The sequence below is a fragment of the Pseudonaja textilis genome, chromosome 3, assembly GCF_049901715.1.
Source record: "Pseudonaja textilis isolate UNSWEBS1 chromosome 3, rPseTex1.2, whole genome shotgun sequence".
In the NCBI taxonomy this organism is placed as follows: Eukaryota; Metazoa; Chordata; class Lepidosauria; order Squamata; family Elapidae; genus Pseudonaja; species Pseudonaja textilis.
Window position 1 is genome coordinate 191,618,933 of NC_141992.1, and position 25,608 is coordinate 191,644,540.

A 25,608-nucleotide genomic window follows, 5' to 3' on the forward strand; every position below is an offset into this window, starting at 1 on the left:
CAATTGTTGCAAGAAAGGTCCTAAAAGGAGGCAAAATTCACTTAACAACTATGTCACTGAGCAACATAAATTTGGGGCTCAATTGTTATTTATTAATATTTATTTATTTGTTTGTCTGTTTGTTTATTTTTTTTGTCAAGCAAGCATTAGATAACAGGTACAAGTATAAACATGATTATGAATACATGAAATGAATACAGTAGGCATGTCGGTGTGCTTATGCACGCCCCCTTAAAAGACCTCATAGGACTGGGGTGAGGTCAACAGAGGACAGTCTAAGATTAAAATTTGGGGGGTTTGGGGAAGAAACCACAGAGTCAGGTAGCGCATTCCAGGCATTGACCACTCGGTTTATGAAGTCGTATTTCCTGCAATTGAGTTTGGTGCGGTTTACTTTGAGTTTGTATCTATTGTGTGCTCTTGTATTGCTGTGGTTGAAGCTGAAGTAGTCATTGAGGGGTAGGACATTGCAATGGATAATTTTATTTACTACGCTTAGGTCAGACCGAAGGTAGCATAGTTCTAAGTTATCTAAGCCTATTGTGGTTATAAGTCGAAGATTACCTATATTGTATTCTAACAATTATGGAAATGGTGCACTATGCCTTCTGAATTTTTGGCTTAGCCAAAAATATGTGTGTGTGTGTGTGTGTGTTTAAAAAATCAGGGATAGCAAATCTACACTACAGAGAGAAGAAAAATGTTTTCTCTATATAAAAAAGAGCACATGAATAGAACAGTTATGAGGATTTTGAGAAAGGAATACAGGTCATCTGTGAGTTATATGACCGTCACGGAGCCTGGAATTATGATTGTAAGTGGACGGAGGATGCAAAGTGACTGGATTCTAATTTTATGCAGCAGTCGTTAAGCAAAGGCAGCAGTCAGAAAGTGAATAGTATAGTCCTTAAGCAGACACAGCAGTTGCTAAGCAAATCCATTGTTTGCTAAGGAAGGTGGGTTGCTGAAAATCAGAAGTAAATGCTGTTTTCTGGCAAAAAATAAATAAATAATGTCATAAATCATGGTTATGTGACTGTGTGGGTGTGTCCAAATGGCGGTAAACGTGGGTCAATTATGCAGTGCTCAAAATGCAGTCGCGTTACTTTGGGGCAGTGGTGGGATTCAAATATTTTTACTTCTGGTTCAGTGGGCGTGGCTTTGCGCAGGTGCAGAGGCGTTGTAACTCGCCACCTGCAAGCCTGCACGATGCCGGTCGCTTCAGCAGCTGCCACGCGGCTCTCTTCTGTGCCGCGCAAAGCAGCTGCGCTTCAAATTCAGAGGATAAAGGTGAGTATGGGAGCACGGGCGGACAGGTGGGCCCAACAGCAGAGTGGTGGAGAGGACTGGTTCGGTCTCTGCTGCTCATCACTGCTACCGCCTTGGTAGAACCGGGCTGAACCGGTAGAATACCGCCACTGCTTTGGCGGTTGGGTGGGTAAACGTCATAATTTTGGAACTGGGTTATAAGTAGCCTTTTGAGGGGGGGGAAGAGAGGTACTAGAACTCTGAAAAGTCGCTAAACAACTAGTTGTAAGTCAAGGACTAACTGTAAAGACCTCAATGGGATCAAAAGAATGGGGTTGTAAGTAATATCACATGTATACACAGACAGAACAGAAACACATTTATTTTATTTTTAATTTTTTCTGGAAAGAAAGAAGCCCTGGCCCTCTTTCAAAAACTCTTAAATAGAAGGTATTTCAAGATGAGTTTTATAATTAGGTCAAGATAAATGGGATGAAAGCTTATGGTGTGATGATATAATTTGGTATCAATAGGCATGTATATACTTATGTATAAATATGCCAATAACTACATCAATATACGAAAAGATGACATAAATCAAATGTAAAACAATTGTAATAATATTTAGTAATATTCTACATACTTAAGAATATGGCAAAGGGAGTGAGGACGGCTACAAATATGCTGCAGTGAATGGAAATATGTTTTTAATAGTTTTTTAATTGTAGAATTTGTTTATAATGAAGTTTGATTATCTCCTTCACGCTGTGGGAGGGGGAGTGAAATCTATCCCTCTTCTTCTGCCCACTTGGATCCCCTTTCGCTTAGAGGGATTTTTTTAGATGACAGAGATGAATATAAAGAGACTCGTGACACAAGGCATTAAAATAACCTCCGGTCTTTTTACAGTTTCAACAATTGTCAGTCACAGGGCTGAGAGAATGACACAATATACACCACCACCACCCCACTCCCAAAGCAAAAAACCACAATAACAACCTGCCTTTCAAATCATACGTTGAAGAAGGATGAATCTAGAATGATTAGAGATTGAAAAAAAAAACCCACCCATTCTCCCCGTGAAGTTTTCCTCAGATGGTATTATTTAATTATGTGTTAAATTTATTTAGACGGTACTTATCTATTATTCAGAGAAATGTCTTTTCGTTCTTACTACTTGCTGATAAAAGACAATAGGGGGTTGGAAAGGGAAATAAAGCACAGCAAAACCAAGACCGCAACAATAAAACAATCAGATCGCCCATGCAAGAAGCAGGCTACGAAGTGAAAGATCGCGAGTTCAACTCCTGGCACAGCCATGAAAAAGCCAGCTGGATGACTTGGGCGAATCACTAGCAGACCCTGAGTTCTAGTTCTGTCTTAGGCATGAAAGCTGCCTGGATGCCTTTGTGGGTCAGCCCAACCCACCTTGTGGGAAAAATTGAAGGAGGATGGTGTGTTGGATAGTAGAGCAGTCAACCAATGGAATTGCTTGCTTTCGGAAATTGTGGGAGTTCCATCACTGCAGGCTTTCAAAAAGAGACTGGACAGTCATTTGTCTGAAATGGTGTAAGGTCTCCTGCTTGAGTCAGGGGTCAGTCTAGAAGACCTTCAAGGTCCCTTCCAACTCTATTATGCTCTGTCATATGCACTACTTGTAAAAATAATGGCTCCATATCCATCCATTTCTCCCCATCCTAGCCCAGCATGGAGGCTCTTCCAAAGGGCTGGGGTAGCTATAGAGAAGACACCTTTCTTTTTCCGGCAATATTATGGAGCAGCCTCTCAGAACCCAGAGAAGAGCCTCAGCATTTATTTAGCTCAACTTAATTGAGTTTCTCTAAGGCTAGCTAAGGAATTGTTCGAGTCCTTCATGCCAGGTAATTTGGTGTTCACAGCTTGCCAACTCAATTCCTTGACTCATCACTTCCTTCAGCAGACAGCCAAGAGACTCAGCAAAGATAATCAACAAAAAAACAGAAGAGAGGCACTGAGAAACTGAGGGAAGAGCCGAGCTGGCAGCCCAAGGCTGCAAAGGTGTTTTTGATCAGCCTTGAAAGCATTTATCATGGCCACTCAGTGAAAGCGGGCCTGCCTTCTCTGCTCCTTCTCACAAGCATTTGTGGAGGGACGTCTCCAACGGCTTGTTGGGGGAGACTACAACAGGAGTATCAGCCATTGCAAACACGATCAAAAGATAGAAGAGATTAGGGTCAAACTTGAGGTCCTTCGCGCTCTCTGTTCTGTCCTCGGCCTCTCCAAAAAGTACTAAGTCAATTCAGAGTCCCGTCAAAAACCTCTTTTCTTACATTAATGTGAACTTATTTCATTCGCGGTCAGCCAACGGCTTGGCAAACAGTCTTGCAAAGGGATACTAATTAGCTCAGACCTTTACCAATCCTGGAACGCTGCCCGGTAAATAGTTCCACACTCAATGCTGGCAGGGAAGGGCTGGGTTATACAGACAAGTCTCCACAAGGCTGGAACATACAAACGAACGAGCAAGTTGTTTCCTGCAAAAGCCCCCTTCCCTTTTGCTTCTCTTTTAATCCTGATGGGAGGGGCCATTCATTGTCCACCGGTGGCCTTACTCCCACATCGACCCTGAGTTCTTAATTGTGCCTTCCTTTTGGCAGCTCTGCGCATGCGCAGGCTGGGAACCGGTTCCAGAAACTCCCCAGCCTCACTGCTGTCCGAGCCCGAAGGCAGCTGATGACTGCTAGCCTGCCCTGGCCCCCATCTCTGCCTCTGATGCAGAGCCCTCGTCCGAGCCTTCCTCAGCCTCCAGGAATGGCCGAGTTCCTCCCCAACCTCCTCGCTACTGCCCGACTCTGCCGACAGCTCCAGGTTTTCATGCAGATGTTTCATCACCTGACTGGGTAACAACATCAGTGCTAAAAGGGAGTGGGCTTTGCTAAGAGAGCAGCACCAAAGATCCCACAAAAGAGATCTCTCCCCTAGAACTGACTTAAACACATTCAACCCCAAAATAGTGTCTAAAAGATATAAGGCCAGGTTTGGCTTAATGTCCATATAAGCTGCTTTTTGCCAGTGAGCTTGATGTAAGCTTAACTGCCAGCTACTCCACTTATAAACCAACAATATAATTTGTGATTTTATGAACCACAATGGTTATAAATGCAATACTGCAGGCCACATCTGATGACTGTCGGTTGCCAGCAGTTTGGCAGTTCAATTCTCATGGGCTCAAGGTTGACTCAGCCTTCCATCCTTCCAAGGTCGGTAAAATGAGGACCCAGATTGTTGGGGCCAAGAGGCTGACTCTGTAAACCCCTTAGAGCAGGGGTGTCCAACCTTGGCAACTTTGAGACTTGTGGACTTCAACTCCCAGAATTCCTCAGCCAGCTAGCTGGCTGAGGAATTCTGGGAATTGAAGTCCACAAGTCTCGAAGTTGCCAAGGTTGGACACCCCTGCCTTAGAGAGTAATGCAGTAAAGCACTGTGAAGCGGCATGTAAGTCCAAGTGCTATTGCTATTTACCCTCCTTAGTGGCTGCATTGGAACAGTTCCTCAAAGCTCGTTAAGCCAGACTGATTGAAGGAAAGAAGAAAGATTTGCACAAAGAGAGGAATCACACAGAGAGGGCTGGTAAGGACAGCAGCTGAGAGAAGGAGAAGAGGCCATTCTAACAGCTGGAGACCAACCCTCACTTTGAGGGGAGGGAGGGAGAAGGAAGCAAAAAGAGCTCCGAAAAGAGATTAAGGGATGGAAAAGGATGAAGAAGACCAAGTCGGAATCCCATTGAAGAGAGGGGAAAAAAAAAAGACTTCCCATAGCTACAGCAATGATGGCAGGACAGGCTCCAACACCAAGTAAAGCTTAGCCTTTAACAAAACCTTAACAGAACAGAATAATAGAGATGAAGGGACCTTGGAGGTCTTCTAGTCCAACCCTCTGCTCAAGCAGGAGACCCTATACCATTTCGGACAAATGGCTGTCTAATCCATTCTTAAAAACCTCCAGTGATGGAGCACTCACATTTTCTGGAGGCAAGTTGTTTCATTGATTAATTGTTCTAAGCGATAGGGAATTTCTTCTTAGTTCTGGGTTGGTTTTCTCTCTGATTCGTTTTCATCCATTGCTTCTTGCCTTGCCCACAGGGGCTTAGGAGAATAGCTTGACTCCCTCTTCTTTGTGGCAGCTCCTTAGATACTGGAACACTGCTATCATGTCGCCCCAGTCCTTCTTTTAATTAAACTAGACATACCCAGTTCCAGCAACCGTTCTTTATGTTTTAGCCTCCAGCCCCCTAATCATTTTTATTGCTCTTTTTTTGTACTTTTTCAACATCTTTTTTTATAATATGGGGACCACAACTGGACGCAGTATTCCAAGTACGGTCTTATTAAGGCTTTGTAAAGCAGTAGTAGCACTTCGTGTGATCTTGATTTTATCCCTCTGTTAATGCGATCTAGGATTGCATTGGCTTGTTTACTTTTCCTCCACTGTTACACTTGGACTATTTTTTGTACCTTGATATGTCTGTCTGTCTGTCTGTCTGTCTGTGTTTATTTATTTCCTACTTTTGTTAGTTTTTACAAATGTTTTTACAAGATGGCAAATATACTCAACCCACCTTCTTCCTCTTATTTCCCCCACCCACAAGCCTATGAGGTGGATTGGGCTGAGAGCGAGGGACCGGCTGTCAGGCACGAAAGATCAGGTTCAGACGTGAAGGTTTAATTACACGAACACTGCTATTCATGTCTATGTACAGGAATCTTGCCAATTAATGGTTAGCGCCTGCTTGGAGTTAGATAAGGGTCCATGGAATTCAAAGGGGGTTGGATTTAGTCTGCTTGTAGCAACGTAGAGATTCTAGTCTAATTCCTCTTTTGACTCTGCCCCCAAGCTCTGCTTTTCCTACTCTGGCCCAAAATCATCCAGAAGGCTTTCACGCCTAAGGCAGAACTCACACTCACTGTTTCCTGGTGATAGGCCCAAAGTCACACAACTGGCTTGCATGCCTAAGGTGGAACTAGAACTCATGGGCTCCTGGCGATTGGTCTAGGAAGGAGTTACTTGGCTGAAGAACAACCACTTTCAGCTGAGATCTCAAAAATGCACTTGTGTGTCAAATAACCAAAGGAAGTTCCACAGGATCACAGGCTCAGAGAGAGAGACAGACAGACAGACAGACAGACAGAGACAGAGAGAAAGAGAGAGAGACAGGGAGACAGAGACAGACAGAGAGAGAACATTCAATTGGGAATGAAAAGAAAGTTTACCTGCTTCACCACTGTGACAGTCCCAGGAGCCATGGCAACCACAGAAGCTAGAGCAGCGCCGTCATGGGGCTCCGATCCCAGCTCTATGATTTGCTGAAGGATGTTGACAGCCGTGGCATCAAGCCTTCCTCCTTACGGGGGAGAAGCATTAAGATTAACACTGTAAGGAGGATGCAAACTTTAGCGGTGTTCTGACCGCTATTCCCTTTGTTCACCTTTCCGCACTGCATACTCCACACAACCACTCCACACGCTTTAAAGGTAATCCTCGACTTACAACGGTTTGTTTCGTGAGTTACCATGGCATTGAAAAAAAGGGACTTCCCACTGGCCCTCAAATTTCGTGCATTTGGCAACCAGCATGAATTTACGATGGGTGCAGTGTTTGTGATTGCCACTGCCACCTTCTGACAAGCAAAGTCAATGGGGGGAGATGGATTCATTTAACGACCGCAAAAAGAACTACGGTGATTTGCTTAAGAAACATGACGAAAAGGGTCATATAATCAGGCGTGGTTCACTTAAGAACCACCCTGCTTTGAAAGGGAAATTCTTGCTCCAATTGTGGTCTTAAGTCAGGGACTCTCTGTATGCCAAGCAGCTCTCTTGTCTTCTGACTCAAACGTCTCACCTCCCTCCTTTCGAGCTTATTTTCTCCTTCTTGAGGGCTTTATTGCATCTTATTCCAATTTTCCCTCAGAGTCTTGTGTAAATTTCGCTTACTGCATCTTCAATATTAATTGAATGCTGTTGCTGCCTTTTCTTCTTATCTTTCAAAGGTGGTACCTAACAGCTTGGCCCAAGGTCACCATCTCCCAAGTGATTGACTTAAAGTCACCCAGCCAGCTTTCATGCCTAAGGCGGGACTAGAACTCACTGTCTCCTGGTAATTGGCCCAAAGACACCCAGTGGGTTTTTGTGCCTAAGGGAGGACTAGAACTCAAGACTTTCCTGCTTTCTCACCTGCTGCCTTTAACCACTAGACTGAGCTGAATGAAACATGATCTAAACATTTTTTTCCAAGTACTGATTGGGTCTTAATGAGAGCATGTTACCATTCTCTGAGGTAAATCTTAGGTCTTGCAAGGTGGCCACAGCAGCTTGAGTCCCTTGCAGATCTCCGGCTTCGGTGATATGAAGGTACTGCGTAGAGGGTTCTTCGGGAATTTCTGTGGTTTGCTGCAAAACAGAAGGCAGTTGGAGAAGAAATGGAGTTAACAGGCCCCGGTCTATTACAGAGCTGCCAAAATGCTTACCTACAGTTCAAGCTTAAGTATGTCTCTTTGAATAGCATAGCGTAGCATCACAAAATGGCTCTTGAGAATGAAACAAGTTAAGATTCTTTTGATGCATGAAGCAAGCAAAGATTCCTCACAAAAGAACGTTGTTTTTTTTTAATAGAAAAGCAATCTGGAAATGACTTGCTAAGGTCATATACAAGACAGTTGCACAACTGGGAGACTCTTTATCAAATACATCTTATCTCTGATCGTTACCAATCTCATTAATTTTACTAGGGGGTGCATAAGGACATGCGCATTAAAAATCAGTAGGATTATAGGCATGAAAGCAATCCTTTTGATTGGAAGAAAAGTATAATTTATCGCATTACTTTCAATCCAGACTGTGCTTGAAAACACCAACAGTTTTGAGGATCTAATTTTTAAGTTTAACACGAGTCATTAAGATTTCTATTTATCTTCACAGTTTTTTTCCATCATTTTTTTCCCAAGGAGAAAAATGAGACTGCAGTCTTATAACACCTCATTAATAATCCCCAACACGAGTGACTTCGAACTGGCCACACACTCTTGCCATGCCTTCCTCCCCATAGGTCAAACACAACTCTGATGTGGTCCTCAATGAAATCGAGTTTGACACCCCTGCATAACACTCTGAATCTAGATTGTCTGAAGCCCCTTCCGGTGGCCTTAGCATCAACTGGTTAACTGATGCAAAATAAGTGATCAAAGCACCAGTCAATCTGATATGTGTCCTTGCTGGTGTGTTTTTGTACTGAAGGCTGCATCGAGTTATCTCTGGAGAGCAGTGCCCACAGAATGAACTACAGGTGGCCCTCAATTTACAGCCATTTGTTTAGTGGCCGTTCGAAGTTGCAACAGTGCTGAAAAAAGTGACTTATGACCGTTTTTCACACTTACAACTGCTGCAACATCCTCATGGTCACTCGATCAAAATTTGGATACTTGGCACCTGGTATGTATTTATGACAGTTTCAGTGTCCTGGGATCATGTGATCACAACCGTATGACTAACTGCAGGGATTCACTTAACAACTGCGTGACAAGAATGGTTGTAAAATGGGGCAAAACTCACTTAACAATGGTCTTGCTTTGCAATGGAAATTTTGTGTCCATAGTACCTGTATAGAAATCCAACCAGAATTGAGTATTCCAACAAAGTAAGCCCTGCCTTCTTCAGATGAAAAAATACATGACCAATATCACACACACACACACACACACACACACAAAATTTGTCGCTTATATCCTTACGATTTATATTGACTGTTTCCTAGTATGATTTGATTGCTTATTGTATCCTATAACTATCATTAAGAGTTGTACCTTATGATTCTCGGCTCCTGATGAATGTATCTTTTCTTTTATGTATACTGAGAGCATTTGCACCAAGACAAATTCCTTGTGTGTCCAATCACACTTGGCCAATAAAGAATTCTATTCTATTCCATGTTCTGTTCTGTTCTGTTCTATTCATATATATTTATATTTATTTATTTTCTGGTTCAGGTTTCAGCTTGAAAAGATAAAAGCCTGGACTGATGTTGGGAGTTGTGATGGAATTTAGTCACACGTTGTTGCTATGGCCACCAATTTCTTATGTATAATTTCAGCCTCATATGAGGCTTCATTATAAAGAAATGACATTGAACAATTCATTTGCACCTAATAACCCTGCATGCATAAAAACGTATAGAAGCAGGATATTTCTTTTAAATTTTATAGGACAATGTTGCTTCAATTTTTCCTTGATAACATTTCAAGGAAAAAGCGATGTTTTAGAACAGCCATGGCTGCTTGTATTTACCTCTGCATCCTGCTCCATTATTTTAAGTCCGTGTTTGTTTTTGAGGTGCCTGTTGAATTCCCATTTTGTGCCGTACACAAAGTTGCATACAGGACACTTGATACCACCTGGGTGGGAAGAGAAAGAAAAACAAAAAGAGTGAATATTTAGATCCTGATCAGAGATTATAATCTGTGAGTAGATATTAAATCATAGAAATGTACTATAAGAGTACCATGATTCCTAATCTGTCTTACCCCAACAGCCTTTTTGTGAATTCTACATTTCTCTCTTCTCCATACTATACAGTCATTTAACATTTCTTAGAGGGATTTTTGGAAAATGGTAGCAAATCGATCATTTAGAGCTATATTCCGGATGAATATTGCTTCCCTGTATGAATATGCAAAAAATATAAAGGTAGTCCTCACTTAACCACCCAAAATAGGACTGGCTGCTTAGTCACTAAACAATGCAGTCATTAAGCAAAGCATCACATGACTGCAGTAGACTTATGACCTCACTCCCACTGTGGTCGTTATGCGAGTCAGCCATGGTCATTAAGAGAGACTTCACTCAACTGTGACTTGTGATTTAATGTCGGCTTCTCCATCGACTTCGCTCGTTGGCAGCCAGCTGTGAAATGGTGATGGGAAGCGGGAAAGATCGTGGAGATCCCCCAGTTGTAAAATGCCTGAATCTCGATCGTATGACTGTGCGGGTGGCTGTGATGGTTGTCAGTACGAGGAGTGATTGTAACGTTACGTTTTCAGCATAGTTGTAGCCTTGAAGTCAACAAACAGGGCAACTGTTGAGTGAGGATCACCTATATATGAATGGAGTACATATCACCTACATCTCTTTTGAAAACACTCTTAACTTTTCAAACTCTGCTTTTTAAACTCTGATGTTTGTGTGTGCGTGTGTGTGTGTGTCATGTGTGTGATTACTCCCAAGTAGGGGAGTAATTTTGCTAGTGGAGAAATGTGTAATTATTACTATTGTTTTATCATTTGAGAATGAAAGTCCTTGACGTACAAAAGTTTAGTGACAAACTGTTCGAAGTTACAACAGCACTGAAAAAAAGAGACTTATGATTATGATTTTTTCCCCACTTTTATGACCTTTGCAGCATCCCCATGGTAACAGGATCAAAATTCAGCTGGCTCACATTACATTCCTGAAGGTTGAAGTAGTCTTGGGGTCAACGGAACGCCACTTGCAACCTTCTGACAAGCAAACTCAACAAGGAAGCCAGATCCACTCAACTGTACAACTAACTTAATACTGAAGTCATTCACTTGACAAATGTGGCAAGAAAGGCCGTAAATTGGAACAAAACTCACTTAACAAATGTCTTGCTTAGCGATGTAAATTTGGGGCTCTTTTCTGGTTGTACCTCAAGGTTTACCTGTGCTCTTGCTAATGCATTTAGGACAGTGATGGCAAACCATTTTGTTGTAGTGTGCCAAAAGCGCGTGATAGCGTGCACGTACGTGTGCAATGTGCCCCGTCCTCCTGTGCATGCGCACACAACACCCCCACCCCATCCCCTTATCTGCACTGCACATGTGCATGCCTCCAAACTGATTTTCGACCCATTTGAGGCCATTTTCACCCTCCGTTTTTGCTCGAGGGAAGCTTCTACAGCCTTAGGAGGTATTTCTGGAAGGCCCATTTTTCAGCCTCTGGAAGGCCTCTGGAGCCCGGGAGGAGGCCGTTTTTGCCCTCCTGGAGGCTTCAGGAAAGCCTCGGGAGCCTGAAAACGGGCCAGTTTCGGCACTTCCGGTATTTTCAGAAGGCCATTTTTTCGGCTACCTGAGGCTGCAGAGGCTTCCCTCAAGGCTCCGGAAGGGCGAAAATGGCCTCAAATGGGCCGAAAAATCAGCTGAGAGGCATACGCACGCACAGTGCAGCTAAGTTTGGCTGGGCCACATGTGCCCGCACAAAATGGCTCTGCATGCCACCTTTGGCACGCGTGCCATAGGTTCGCCATCACGGATTTAGGAGAATTAAATCAATCAATAAAAAAAGGTTCTTGGCTGACATATATTGATTGTTCTTGAAGGGTTTTCTAAAACCTCCAGCACTACTATGGTTATCTTTAAAACTGTTAGAAGAAGCACCTCCCCGATTTTATTTTCAGTCCGACTTGCCTCTCTGTTAAATGCCAGCGCCTGACTCTCCGTACAGGACAAAGGCATCGCCAGTTACAAAAACCTGAATTGAAATATTCATTTCATATTCCCCTCTTAATAAAAACTCAATTAGAATGGAGACTTTCCTTCCTTTCTTTTAAATTAAAATTATTGCAAAAATAACAGTTAGTTAATTAAAATAGCCACCTTTTTTCACTCTTGACTTTAATTAAGGAACAACAAATGAAAGTGTGCCATGGAGCCCGTGGCATATTCGGCAGGGCGGCTAATTGACATCACAGCTAAAGAAAATTAATTTCTCTCCAATTCATTAACTGCTGTGGTAATATAGAGGCAAAAGGTCATTGAATGGCATACCTTATCTGCTTCTGACACTGGAGTACACATAAAATTGAAGGATTTCTCATTTCTGAAACAGCGAGGCAGCCCAATTTTCTGCCACCCAGACCCTTAGGAAAAAAAAAAAAAAGCTCCTTTGGAAATGATTTCATTTATATTTTGCAGGATGGACTGGAAAATATATTCTGAGGATTAATGCAGGGAGAGCTCCAAGAAAACACAACTTTGTTTTACAAACTCCTGGCAGCTCAAATCTGGGAAGAGGAGAACGTGAAGGTGGCCACGAAGACACTTAACTGAAAACAATGCAATATTTATGCCTTTGGTGATAGTGGCAAATACCCCTTTACCGCTAGCTGGAAACCTAAGAGAGTTTATTGGTTTTCTACATGGAGCGGTTCACACTTTGAGCTTCACTATACAAACCTAGCTATACATTGCGAGCAATATTATACTATTACATATAGCGTGTGTGTTTTTTTAGGGGCAAGGTAAAAACAGGTTGGGAGATTTTTATAGAGACTGGCAGGCCCTGCCTTTGTACGACCAAAAAGTGCTGCTTTTCCATTTAAGTATTGGCCTCTAAAAACAACGGTCACTTTACCAGTAAACCCACCGTTGGCATATGACATAAAAATGTGCAGCAAGACATACATTCCATCCCTCCTATCAAAATGTAAATATTGATAATCCAGGAACATTGATTTATCCCAAAGGTGCAAACTGAACTGGAAAACCTTCGGGGATGAGAAGCAAAACATCTTCAAGCAATCACCAAGGAAGTTCAGTTGCCTTTTGAAAAGAAACCTCTTTGGGACAACCAAGACCCGGATGACTGAGAATCGCCATAGACGCCATTGATTTATGTCTCTCTAGACCAGCAGCTCTCAAAGGGTGATTTGGGGACCGCTGAGGGACCCCAAGACCCCTTAAAGGGACCCCAAAGTAAAAAATAATAAATATTTTAAACTTTCTATTCTGCTATTGGCTCTACCCAACATATTAAACCACAGTATTTTTGGTTCGTATAACTCCATGATGGCAAACCTATGGTGTGTGAGCCACTTCTGCTGGCACGCAAGAGGTCACCTGGAAGGGCCCCACTGTGCATGCTTGCGTGCGCCCACCAGCCAGCTGATTGTCGGGTATCTGCCGTGCATGCGCAGAGGTATGTGCGCGCATGCACAAAGGTGTACGGTGCAGGGAGGTTGTGCGCACGTGCGCAGAGGTATGCAGCGTGTAGGGGGGGTGTTGCATGAGTATGCCCAGAGGTGGGCGGTGTGTGAGGGGGTCGCACGCGCATTGCGTCAGGAGTGCAGGCACGCGACCGCAACTTTTGGCACGCAACGTGGAAAAGGTGAGCCATCATTGGTATAACCTATTTAGCCAAAATGAGCAGAGGTAATCCTCGGCTTACGACTGGTTGCTTAGCGAATGTTTGAAGCTATAACAGACCCTGAAAAAAGCCGCTTACAACCTGGATTCAAAGTTCGGATGGCCGGCCTCCTTTCTGTGGTCATGTGATCATCTCTTGAGCATTTGACAACTAGCCTGCATTTATGGACATTTATAGCCTGCACCTCAGAGTCATGTGACTGAGATGGATGACTTTTTTTTTTTTTTTTTTGCTGGAAAGTGACCTTTACTTCCAGTTTCTGGCAGAATAAAAAAATGTCCCTGAGTGACTTCACTCGACAAACGCAGTGTTTGTTTAAGCACCGCAGCAAAAAACGGTTGTAAACTCTGTGTTGTGGCCCGCCATCGGCGGGCAGAGGTGGCAGCAGAGTCGGACAGCAGTGAGGAGGCTGGGGATGAACCTGGGCCAGTCTTGGAGGCTGAGGAAGGCTCAGACAAGGGATCTGCATCAGAGGCAGAGATGGGGCCAGGGCAGGCTGGCAGTCATCAGCTGTCTTGGGGTTCAGATAGCAGTGAGGCTGGGGAGCAGTTGGAACCAATTCCCAGTCTGCGCATGTGCAGAGCTGCTAAAAGAAAGGAGCAATTAAGAACTCAGGGTCCACGTGGGAGTAAGGCCACAAGTGGATAATGAACGGGGAACGATTAAAATCCAATTAAAGAAGCATTCTACTGCAAAAGGCTTTAGCACATGTCCACCCTAAGGCCTGCTGAAACAACCAGGATTGGGTGGCTTTCCTGAATCCTAGGAGGGTTGCAGAGGTGGTATTCAGCAGGTTCTGACCAGTTCTAGAGAACCGGTACGGAACTTTTGAGTAGTTCGGAGAACCGGCAAATACCACCTCTGACTGGCCCCGCCCCCATCTATTCTCTGCCTTCCATTGAATCCCAGCTGATCATCTGGGTCTTCTTTGGTTGCCCTGCACAGGAGAACGGAGCTGGAAAGCAGGTTAGTGGGGTGGGGAGGGAATGGGATTTTGCAGTAACCTTCTCCCTGGAGTGGGGAGGGAATGGAAATTTTACAGTATCCTTCCTCTGCCACGCCCACCACCACACAACCACCAAGCCACACTCACAGAACCAGTAGTAAAAATTTTGAGTCCTATCAGTGGAGGGTTGGAATGAATACTTGGACAACTATTTATCTGAAATGATAGAGGGCCTCCTAGCCCGAGTAGGAAGGGGTTGGACTAGAAGACCTCCAAGTTCCTTTCCGATAATGTTATTCTATGTTCTGAGATGGCATTATCCATATCTATTGAGCCCCGGTGGCGCAGTGGTTAGAGTGCAGTACTGCAGGCTACTTCTGCTGACTGCCAGTTGCCTGCAATTTGGCAGCTCAAATCTCCTCAGGCCAAAGGTTGACTCAGCCTTCTATCCTTCCGAGGTTGGTAAAATGAGGACCCAGATTGTTGGGGGCAATATGCTAACTCTGTAAACTGCTTAGAGATGGCTGTAAAGCATTGTGAAGCGGTCTATAAGTGTAAGTGCTATTGCTATATGTCTGCCATGATATCCACTCAACCAAACACTGGATTAATCAAAAAACACCGTTTGTTGGTACCTGATGTATCTTGTAAATAAGGAGGAATCAACAAAGCAACTCCTCCACCCTATAACCAAGTCCCAAGCTGGATCATGTATAGATAGCCCTCAATTTACGGCTGCAATGGAGCCCAAAGCAAGACGGTTATTAAGTGTGTTTTGCCCCATTTAACAACCTTTCCAATCACACTTGTTAAGTCATTGCAGTTGTTAAGTTAAATTTTGCTTGTCAGAAAGTCACAAAAGAGGATCACATGACCCCGGGATATTGCAAACTTCATAAATTCATGCCAGTTCATGCCAAGCATTTGAATTTTGATCATGTGACTACAGGGATGGTGCAACGGTCGTGTGATGACCCGGGGCGTGGCACAATGGCAACTCAGTCAGATAAGCAACAAGTGTCCTTTTGTTATCTCCAACTTTGCCCCCAATGTCCAGGTTACCTTCTGGCTAGAGAAAAACTCTCCCAGGAACAGCATTTGACTGCAGAAAATTTAGTCCAAAACATGAGCAACACAAAGTGTAAGTTAAAGTCCAAACAAACCAAACTGAAGTAATTAGTTTGGCAGGGCAGAAGCAAAAATTTCAGGCTTGATGGCATGGCAAAATTCAGGGTTGGGAAGACGCCAGGAACACAGATAAGCCATGACAACACAGGATAAAGTCACTTTTGCTCCCAGCAGCCTGCTGCATGAAGCCTGCCTTTCTTATCAACTGTCTTCCCAGCTGTGGCTAATGAAGGGAATCAGGGCCCTCTCCTCCCTCGTAAGCCATGCAACCCAAGTTGCTCCCTTCTCCGTTCCTCCCTGTGTGCCCTAGGATGAAGAGGGGGTGGGCCTGGTTTTTTCTCTGAACTCCCTCTCCCTTGTTCTACCTCTCCCCTGCTCTGCCCAGCTGGACTTTGCCCTTCTCCAGCCTCCCCCACAACCAATGGAGCCACACTCCCACCCTGTCAGCTGTCTGGCATCCTCCTCGGATTCGGACTCCGATAGGGGCATGACAGGTTGTAAGTGTGAAACATGGTCATAAGTCCCCTTTCCAGTGCTGTTGTAACTTTGAATGCTCACTAAACGAATGGTTATAAGTTGAGGACTACCTGTACTTCATATTCCTGAGCAATTTCTTTTCCTAGCACATACTGTGATAAACATATCCATCTATTAAGTCATCACAAACTCTTGTTATTCTCAACCATGGTCGGGATTCTAAATAGCCTCCCATATATTTTATGCTAGTCTGTCTTGCTCAAATTTCTTTGACACTGGAAGGAAAACTCAATGCAAATTCCTTAACACATTTGTCTCGTGCTACCATTTCCATGGTACTGAAACATAGATTCACGCTTCTTATAGACATAAATTTTGTGGGGAGGAGAGAGAAAAAAAAAACGCAGTAAAGAAAAAGAATAATTTAGCAATGCTTTAAAATGTCATGCTTGAGAAAATGATGTTTTATTCATTACTCAGAGCAGCCTTGCATTATGCTGGCATCTATTCTAGTGTAACAAAACGGGGGAAATTTTTAAATCCTCCCAAGCTGCTTTGAAATGGGGAAAGAGAATTTTATATAACATCATTCAACGTTGAAAGATAACGTGGAAACAATCAGGAATAAAATAAGAAAAGCCATCTCACACAACCGGCTCAGCGTTTGAAAAAGCACCACAATCTCAATTGGGGACCTTTATTTCCTCACTGGCAGGGATGTTACATCCTTTTGTAATGTCCTGAATTTTTTAAATCCGTTTCATACCCTGCAAGATATTAGCTCGTATGGCCAGATTGCCAAACTGAACAACAGCACAGTGTCCGCTAAGAGATGAAAGACCATCTCCTGAGAGATTACATTTGCATACTTCACAGTTCTCCAAACCCTTAAAAAAAAAGCTTATTTTGATGTCCAAAAAAAAAAAAAAAAAGTAATAGTATTTCTTTTTAATCTGCCATCTGTTTGGCCAATCTTCTGATGCTCAATTCGCTCTTTGGAAGAAAGTCCAGCTAATTTTACATCTCTAGGAGATAAATCTGTTTTGGAACAAAATTTGAAATGAATATGGCCCAGGGAGCTTCACAAAAAGAGCAACTAACCAGGATTCTAATTCCAAGTCATATTCATAAGGACCTGGTCAGTAATTCTTGTAATGAATCATATGTCAGGCTTACAACAATCAGATGCATTTTAGGCAGGGCATTTCACTTTGATAGAAATGACCTCTGCTCCTTGAAGTAGACAGTTGAAGGCCAGGGAAGCAGTTGCTTTAACAGGACTTGTGACTCTGTTGAAGTGGTGAGAGGCCAGGTACCATTTCATTTTGAACAGATAGTGTTTTGTTGAAGGGATGATTGAAGCAAAATGTCTCTCCAAAGTTTTGCACAAACCCAAGGGATTTATCAAATCTGATTGTTGTCACAAGGGGGATGGGGGTTATTGTTTCAACTGTTTTTCTTTTTTTTAAGATACTCAGAGTCACTGAGATTGAGTGGCTGACCATGTATATTCTCTTAAATAAACAGAAATCAAAATTGATGAAATTCGCAGGCCAAAGATGGATGGAAACTGATTTCCATGTTCAGATCTGGAAATTGCAGACCAAACCCAACCCAACTCAACTCAACCTAGCCATCTCACCCAACCCAACACTTAAGCAACCCAACCCAATTAACTCAACTCAACCCAACCCAAGCCAACGTATATGTGGCCAATCAGAATGTTGCTTCTTTCAGATGTTTCAGGTGACCCACAGAAATACACTTGGATTACTTTTCCACAGTGAAGAACAACAACATATTAGTCTTCTCATTTATTTGGTTTATCAGTTTCAACTTAAATTATTTTTCTTTCTTGGAGATGATGCTCAAAAGTAATTCCGTGGAGAGGAAAGGAAAAGGAAATCCATCATTCATCAATGATGCAAAACATTATCTCTGTGAGAAAAGGAACTACAGGTGAAAGCAAAGGAAAAATATCTATGTTTTCAAAACAGACAGGTTACCTTGTTGGAGAAGGGCTTCCGCTGCAAATTCACCAGAGCCTGCATTAACGTATTCTTCACTGGGATGTTTCCTGTTATAATGTCGTTTGAGGGAACCAGATATGTTGCAGGAATAATGGCAGTGTGCGCAGCGGAAAGGCTACAATTAACAAAAGGAAAGGAATTAATTATATCTGACTTCAAATGCTGTTACACATCTTATTGTTAGGTTACCATAATCAGATTTAGATCTGCCTTGCTACGCGCATGTGAACAAGTAAACTTATCCCATTATGAAAACAAAACATATAACGGCAACATATCTTAGATTTTATTACCTTTTTATGCCCTGCAAAGTTTTACAACATGATGGAAAACTATCGGCACCAAACATTCAGTGAACTATTTATTTGCCATGATGGCTAAATTCTGCTCTCTTTCATAAAGGGATAGATTGCCGGAGCAAATACATTTGGAAAAACAACGGCAACCTTTTTTATTGACTAAATAAATTACCCGGCAATAAAATTAATGCGCTGTGCTAATTTAGTGGCATACCTCCAAACGCAAAGAGACAGGGAAGTAGAGTGTTGAACCCGTTCAAAAATGACTTCTAAAATAGGACTAATGTGAGCACGAATGCACCAGATGCAGAAATTGCTCACACAAAAAAAGGCATTTGTTCCAAGAAGTCTTAAGCTGCAGAATTGCACTTTCACAGAGCCTCCAAGAAAGACAAATAAATAAGAAAGCTCACATGTTTCCATTCTCAGTTAATGTATGCCAAGTGTTTAATGCAGTTGGCATCCAAGATTTATATTTAGAAGGCCTGGACCGATTTTTGCTTGTTCAATATGTGAAGAGGAGTGTCATAATAACAAATTAGTGACTGAATATAGACTGTTATTGCTGCTGTTATTACTACTAGTATCATTCGCTTCCTGCTTTTCTCCCAGAGTATTTTATCCCCATAATAATATCTCTGTAGAGAAGTAGATCTGAAAAAGAATGACTGGCCCATAAATTAAAGAACATTCTCTATCATGTTTTATTTTTTGAAAAAAATAAAAAATAAATTACCACAGAATACAGGCATTTATCAGAAAATAACTGTACCATACAATAAAATCTGAGCACATATTACCATCAAAATGGAAAGACATGAAGCATAACGCAGCATTTCATGTCGAGTGGGATATAAGGATTTGTGTAGTTTATCTAATGCAAGTAAAAAGAAACTCAAAATACCTTTTCCAGCAAGGAGTTTTCCCACTTAGATCTTGAAAAGAGTCTATTTCATCAATCTAATAGCAGGCCCCAATCGTTATCATAAATAAGAGACAGGTTCATATGGAAGGAAGTGGCCTTTACACAACCTCTAAAGAACCAGGTCTTTGGCATAATAATGTTGCCACCTTGAATTATGGAAGTCAGTGTCCAACCATATAGGGTGCTCTGATCCTCCTCATGTACCTCTGACCAAAGTTTAATTACCATGTAGCTAAACTCTGGTCTTCCTCATGTACCTCTGACCAAAGTTTAATCACCATGTAGCTAAACTCTGGTCTTCCTCATGTACCTCTGACCAAAGTTTAATCACCATGTAGCTAAGAGTGTGACTCTCCGGTATCTGCCCCATGTAGATAACCTTAATTGGTTACAGATGTTAAATCATAAATCACAGGGACAAGTCACCTTAGAAAGGGAATGAAGCATACCAGGGATCCTAGACAGAAAGAAACACATTGGTTCAAAGGGTGGATGAGTTTGTAGACCTATATCCAAGGTTTATGAAGCGACTGTGTGGCATAGACCACAATTACCCATCCACCATGAAGGAAAGCTTCCAGAAGTTTATAAGAAACAATAGGTACATACATAACTATAATGGTGCTCTCCAAAGGTTTTAGCATTCAGGCTAGTAGGGGACTGAGATACATCTTGAAATTAGTAGTTTTCTTTGAGGACACTGCTCAGATTGTTCCAGAGATTCTATGCCAACATGACAATGCAGTTTCATTAGACAAAGAGTCAGTGTAACCCAACTTCAAGACTTATCTGTTCTCAAGATGTCATACAACATAGAGTGGTTCCCACTTGGAGATGTGTCGCTTCTGAATTATTGCTGTTCGGTTGCTAAGTCATGCCTGACTTTTCACGACCCTATGGATCACAGCTTGCAAAAACCCCGTCCTCCATTGTCTCCTGGAGTTTTGCCTAAATTCATGGTCATTGCATTGATGACACTATCTAACCATCTCATCCTCTGCTGTCCTCTTCTCCTTTTGCCTTCAGTCTTTCCCAGCATCATGGCCTTTTCCAGTGAGTCCTCTCTTCTCATTTGGTGGCCAAAGTATTTGAGCTCCAGTTTTAATCTCTGTCCTTCCAAAGAACAGTCAAGATTGATTTCCTTCAGGATTGACTGATTTGCTCTCCTCCTTACAGTCCAAGGGGCTCTCAGGAGTCTTCTCCAGTACCACAATTTGAAAGCATCAATTCTTTGGCGCTCAGCCTTCCTGTTGGTCCAACTCTCACAACCATACATCACTGCCCTTCTGCATAGGGAAGCTCTGTTTTGTTTTGATAACTCACAGCCCTGAAAGTGTGTCTTCCATCTAAGCTTTTAATTTCATTAAAAATTCATGTATTTAATTTCCAATATTTGCACCTTTTGAAAAAAAAGATGGGATAATAATCGAAGCACTCTATATTGTGTTGGAAAATTACTTTTTTTTTTTAACCTGTTCAGAATTCATCCAAAGAGATAAACAGATAAAAGATGGGCTTAAGATAGATTACAATGTCTGAAGACTCTTTCAAATCAAAGAGTTTTCAAACAATTTCAGAGGCAATTCTTTCATATCTTGCATGCCGCCAGCTAATGATTCTGAAATGCTAATAGAAACTATGACCAGCCTTTATCTAGAGCTACAAATAATGGCTTCCTATTTGGCTAACCTAATTGCAATTAAATGTTCCAGTAATTAGCCTTTTAGAAGCTGAACTTGAGTGAAAGTTGGCTGTGCGGTCAGGCCCTTTACTCAATTCCTGAAGAACACAATTGTTTGAAGTTCTGCAATTATCTTAGAGGCAAACTAGCCTTATGGTCCACAACCACAATTGAACCCCAAAATTTCCATTGCTAAGCAAGGCGGTTGTTAAGTGAGCTTTGCCCCATTTTTCAACCTGTCTTGCCACCATTGTTAAGAGAATCACTGCAGCTGCTAAATTAGTAACACAGTTGTTAAGTAAATCCGGCTCCCCCATTGACTTTGCTTGTCAGAAGGTCGCAAAAAGTGATGAACTCTGGGACGCTGCAAACGTCATAAATACGAACCCATTGCCAAGCATTCAAATTTTGATCATATGATCATGGGGAGGTTGAAATGGTATTAAATAAGTCGCTCTTTTCAGTGCCACTGAAACTTCAAATGATCACTAAATGAATTCGTAAGGGAGATGAGCGGTTTAAAAATGTGATAGATTAGATAGATAGATAGATAGATAGATAGATAGATAGATAGATAGATAGATAGATAGATAGATAGATAGATAGATACAGATAGACAGACAGACAGACAAAGATACATCGATGATAGATGATAGAGACAGACAGACAAAGATAGATAGATGATAGATAGATAGATAGATAGATAGATAGATAGATAGATAGATAGATGATAGATAGATAGATAAACAGAGACAGATACTGGTATAGATAGATAGACAGACAGATTAGATTATAGATGATAAAGGGAAGAAGGTGGGAGGAAGGAAGGAAGGAAGGAAGGAAGGAAGGAAGGAAGGAAGGAAGGAAGATATCTTAAGAAAATCTTGGTCAATTCCATTGATAGTAGGTAGGTAGGTAGGTAGGTAGGTAGATAGATAGGTAGATAGGTAGATAGGTAGGTAGGTAGATAGATAGATAGATAGATAGATAGATAGATAGATAGATAGATAGATAGACAGACAGACAGACAGACAGACAGATTATAGATGGAAGTAGGAGGGAGGGAGGGAGGAAGATATCTTAAAAAAAATCTTGGTCAATTCCATTAATTCTAGATAGATAGATAGATAGATAGATAGATAGATAGATAGATAGACAGACAGATAATTTGTCAGAATGTTTGTTTTCATTTTTGTCACACGTTTAGTCATCTTGCCTAGAACTGGCGAAGCAGTCTGAAGTTTGAAAATATCCTCACTCCCTAACTAAATAAAGGTATTCATTTCAGAGCTAATCCAGATGAAATGAAATCTTTCACTTTGTAAAAATAATCACTGCACAGAAATCAATTAGTGCAGATGTCCTACAAAATTCCCTTTGAAGGTCCCAAATAAATCCATATTTGCTGATGAGAAAACTGAGCATGTTTTAACTTTTCTAAAACATGACCTGGGCGCACAAGAACTCTAAATATTAGACATTCCTGTTCCCATTTTATTAGCAAGGAACACAAAATGAACAAATGGGAGAAGTCGTAAGGTAAGAGGATTCTGGTGTGTTTAAGCCCACTTTGGGGGTAGCACAATGGCTCAGTGGTTAAGACCTTAGGCTTATCAGCTGGAAAACTGATAGCCCAAGTTCGAGACCCAAGCATCACTCGGCAGGCTGAGTTCCCCTAGCTCCTGCCCACCTAGCAGTTCGAAAGCATGAAAACATGAGTAGATAAATAGGTACCACAGAGCTATGGTTAGAATGCAGTATTGCAGGGTAATTCTGCCCACTACCAGTTCACCTCCTGACCAGCTCATGGTTCACTCAGCTTTCCATCCTTCCAAGGTTGCTAAAATGAGGACCCAGATAGTTGGGGGCAATATGCTGACTCTGTAAAATGCTTAAAGAGTGCTCTAAAGCAGGGGTCCCCAACCCCGATGCTGGCCCATGGCACCATTCAGAACCAGGCCATGGAGATGGTGGGCAAGTCTGCGCACCTGCGTTTGTGAATGCGTGAGTGTGAAACTATCCCCTCTCTTCCCCCCTTCACCAGTGTACCAAACTGGAAAAGTCGGAGACTGCTGTTGTAAACCATAATGCTGTAAAACATTATGAAGCAGTATATAAGTCTAAATGCTGTTGCAACCAATCAGAACACGGCTAACCCCCCAACCAATCAGAACACAGCCAAACCCCCTACCAATGAGAACACACCCCCACCCAATCAGAACACAGCCAAGTCCCCACCCAATCAAGTCCCACCCCCACTGGCAGTTAAAAGGAGGAAGCAGCTGCAATCTCACATTACTCTGAGAAGCACAGAGCCGGAGACAGAAGCCTGAGATGATGAATGAGACTTCATCGAAACGTTGCCTAGATACTTCGAATCTTACGCGGGAGAAAACCCGAACAACCAAAGATCCACATACAAATACCAGGAGAACCTCAGAAAAATATATATATATATATATATATATATATATATATATATATATATATATATATATATATATATATATATATTTGCTGACACTTTATTTAAACTAAATTTGTGTATCAAAGCATGACCTCTGAGATGCCATAAATAAAATGGTTTTTTAATTGCTTACAATCCTCCAATCTTGCTTCTTTCTGTTAACATTTTTTTTAAGTCTCCACGTATGAGAATTGAATATTATTTTTATATAAGGTATGTGGACAATATAATATAGGGCATAATACACTAAATTAAAATAAAACCATCATAAAATCACCGTGATATGGAGCCATACAGTTGCAATGGGATAGATGATAGAATTCACAACTGAAAATAATTTAGGTAAGAGCACCTATGTAGGAAGGGTTTGGGATGAAACTAACATTTTTTATTAGTGGTTATTAGTGTATAGGTAATCCTCAACTTAAAACCCTAACAGAGCCTGCCCATTATGGTTTCAAGACTTGACGGTCATCTCATATTGGGGAACAGCCTTCTGCTCTGCTGAATGGCCACAAGATTATTCCGTAGCAGACCCTGATCCTGGGTTATTCTTTGCAGTAAAGTGCCCCTAGAATTAAACTTTCCATAATGCTGAAAAGACAGTAAAGATGTTTTCATTCTCTAAGGGTTTTTAATCAATTAATGTTTAATGTTTAATCTATTAATGTTTAATCCATTAAACATATTTGCTGCTTAGAAACGTATGAACTATGCTGGCTGTTGCTATAATCGTTTTACGGTTATCTACTTTAATTATTGTGCTTTAATGTTTTATTTTCATTTTTTCATAATTGTACTTGGTGCCCATTAACACGGCGCGACCTGCCCCAGGAAACTTTGGGCTTGAAGGAAAGCATATAAACATTTAAAATAAATAAGTAATAAGTAATAGATTATAAATGAAATCTTGCTCTGATGCTGAAATTAGCAATCGAGGCCTTTGCTATCTTTCCCTTTGCTAAAATATTTAAGTGATGACTTCAAACAAGGATCCTTTTGATAGTAGTAGCCACTCCACACTCTACTATTAATAGCTTACTTATCTCACCAGGAATATAGCTGCGATTCTGAGTGTGATTTAGAAATGCTTCTGACAGGTTTATCAATATGTATATAAATGTATATGTACGCATTTCTTTGATGCGGTTTAATTTCATCTTGTATAGCTTTGTAAAGGCACTTTAAAGTGTCACAGATCAGCTTGTAAGACAGACATTCCTTGATCTATTTACCAAATGAAATAAACTGCCTTGCTCCTATCTGTTGCCTTCGTAAAAGTAGTTTTTGCTATGTTTTTCCTTTCCAAACATTCTCAGATTTGCTCCTAGCAAAATGAGCAAGCACCTCAGTTTCTAACACACCCAGTTGGAAGATAGATGTGAAGATCTCAACTGAACCTTTGGAGAAAGGATGTCAGCCAAAAAAGGAAGATTCTTTATAATAAGTATCAAAAACTCTTAATTCCATTAGACAGTAAAGTTGGCTAACAACAATACCACAGTAAGCCGAAAAGAGGTTCACAGTTGGTGTGAGCTTCCTAATGCCATCCCACAAGTTCTCTTACTTACTATAAAGACATTTCTTGGATTTTGAATTCTCAAAGTATCTCAGACTCCCCTGTATCATAGCCTGGATCCAACTTTACCTTTTTTATTAAAATATAAAATGTAATGTGAACACTGTACAAGTAGTTTTCGACTTATGACCTGTTGCTTGGCGATTGTTCAGTGGTGCAACTGCCTCCCCTCAGAAGTATTTACAACCTGGTTTTGACAGTTGCTTCTCTGTGGTCACATGACCGTATATATTGAGCATTTGTCAACCAGCCTACATTTACGGGCACTTGTGGTCACATGACATTTTTACGACCTTTGGCTGAAAAGTGACATTTGCTTCCGTTTTTCGGTAAAAATAGCCTTTAGCAGCGATGGCTAACCTTTTCCACGTTGCGTGCCAAAAGTGTGCGTGCGTGCTTGCATATATGGTGCATGCACACGCAATCCTCCGTCCTCCTGTGCATGCGCACACAACCCCCTCGGCACGGCGCAAACCTCTGCGCATGTGCGCACATCTTCCACATGCATGTCTCCCCCCATGCATGTGCAGCAGATACCCAACAGTCAGCTGGCTGGCAGGGGGCATGCACGCATGCGCAGAGGGGCTTTTCCGGGTGACCTCTCGCATGCCGGCAGAAATGGCTCTGCGTGCCACTT

General features: G+C 41.9%; 1 protein-coding gene across 2 annotated transcripts in view; it reads right to left on the reverse strand.

The window, feature by feature from the left end:
• The window catches only part of ZFAT (zinc finger and AT-hook domain containing), a 121,499-nt gene that overhangs the window by 22,752 nt on the left and 73,139 nt on the right, over positions 1-25,608 (reverse strand). For both annotated transcript variants that reach the window (XM_026703688.2, XM_087931734.1), the window contains exons 12-15: positions 17,997-18,135; positions 9,567-9,673; positions 7,553-7,676; positions 6,498-6,628 (exon numbers count right to left, since the gene is read on the reverse strand). In XM_026703688.2, coding sequence (XP_026559473.1) covers positions 6,498-6,628; positions 7,553-7,676; positions 9,567-9,673; positions 17,997-18,135 — 501 coding nt within the window. The remainder of the gene's footprint in view (positions 1-6,497; positions 6,629-7,552; positions 7,677-9,566; positions 9,674-17,996; positions 18,136-25,608) is intronic.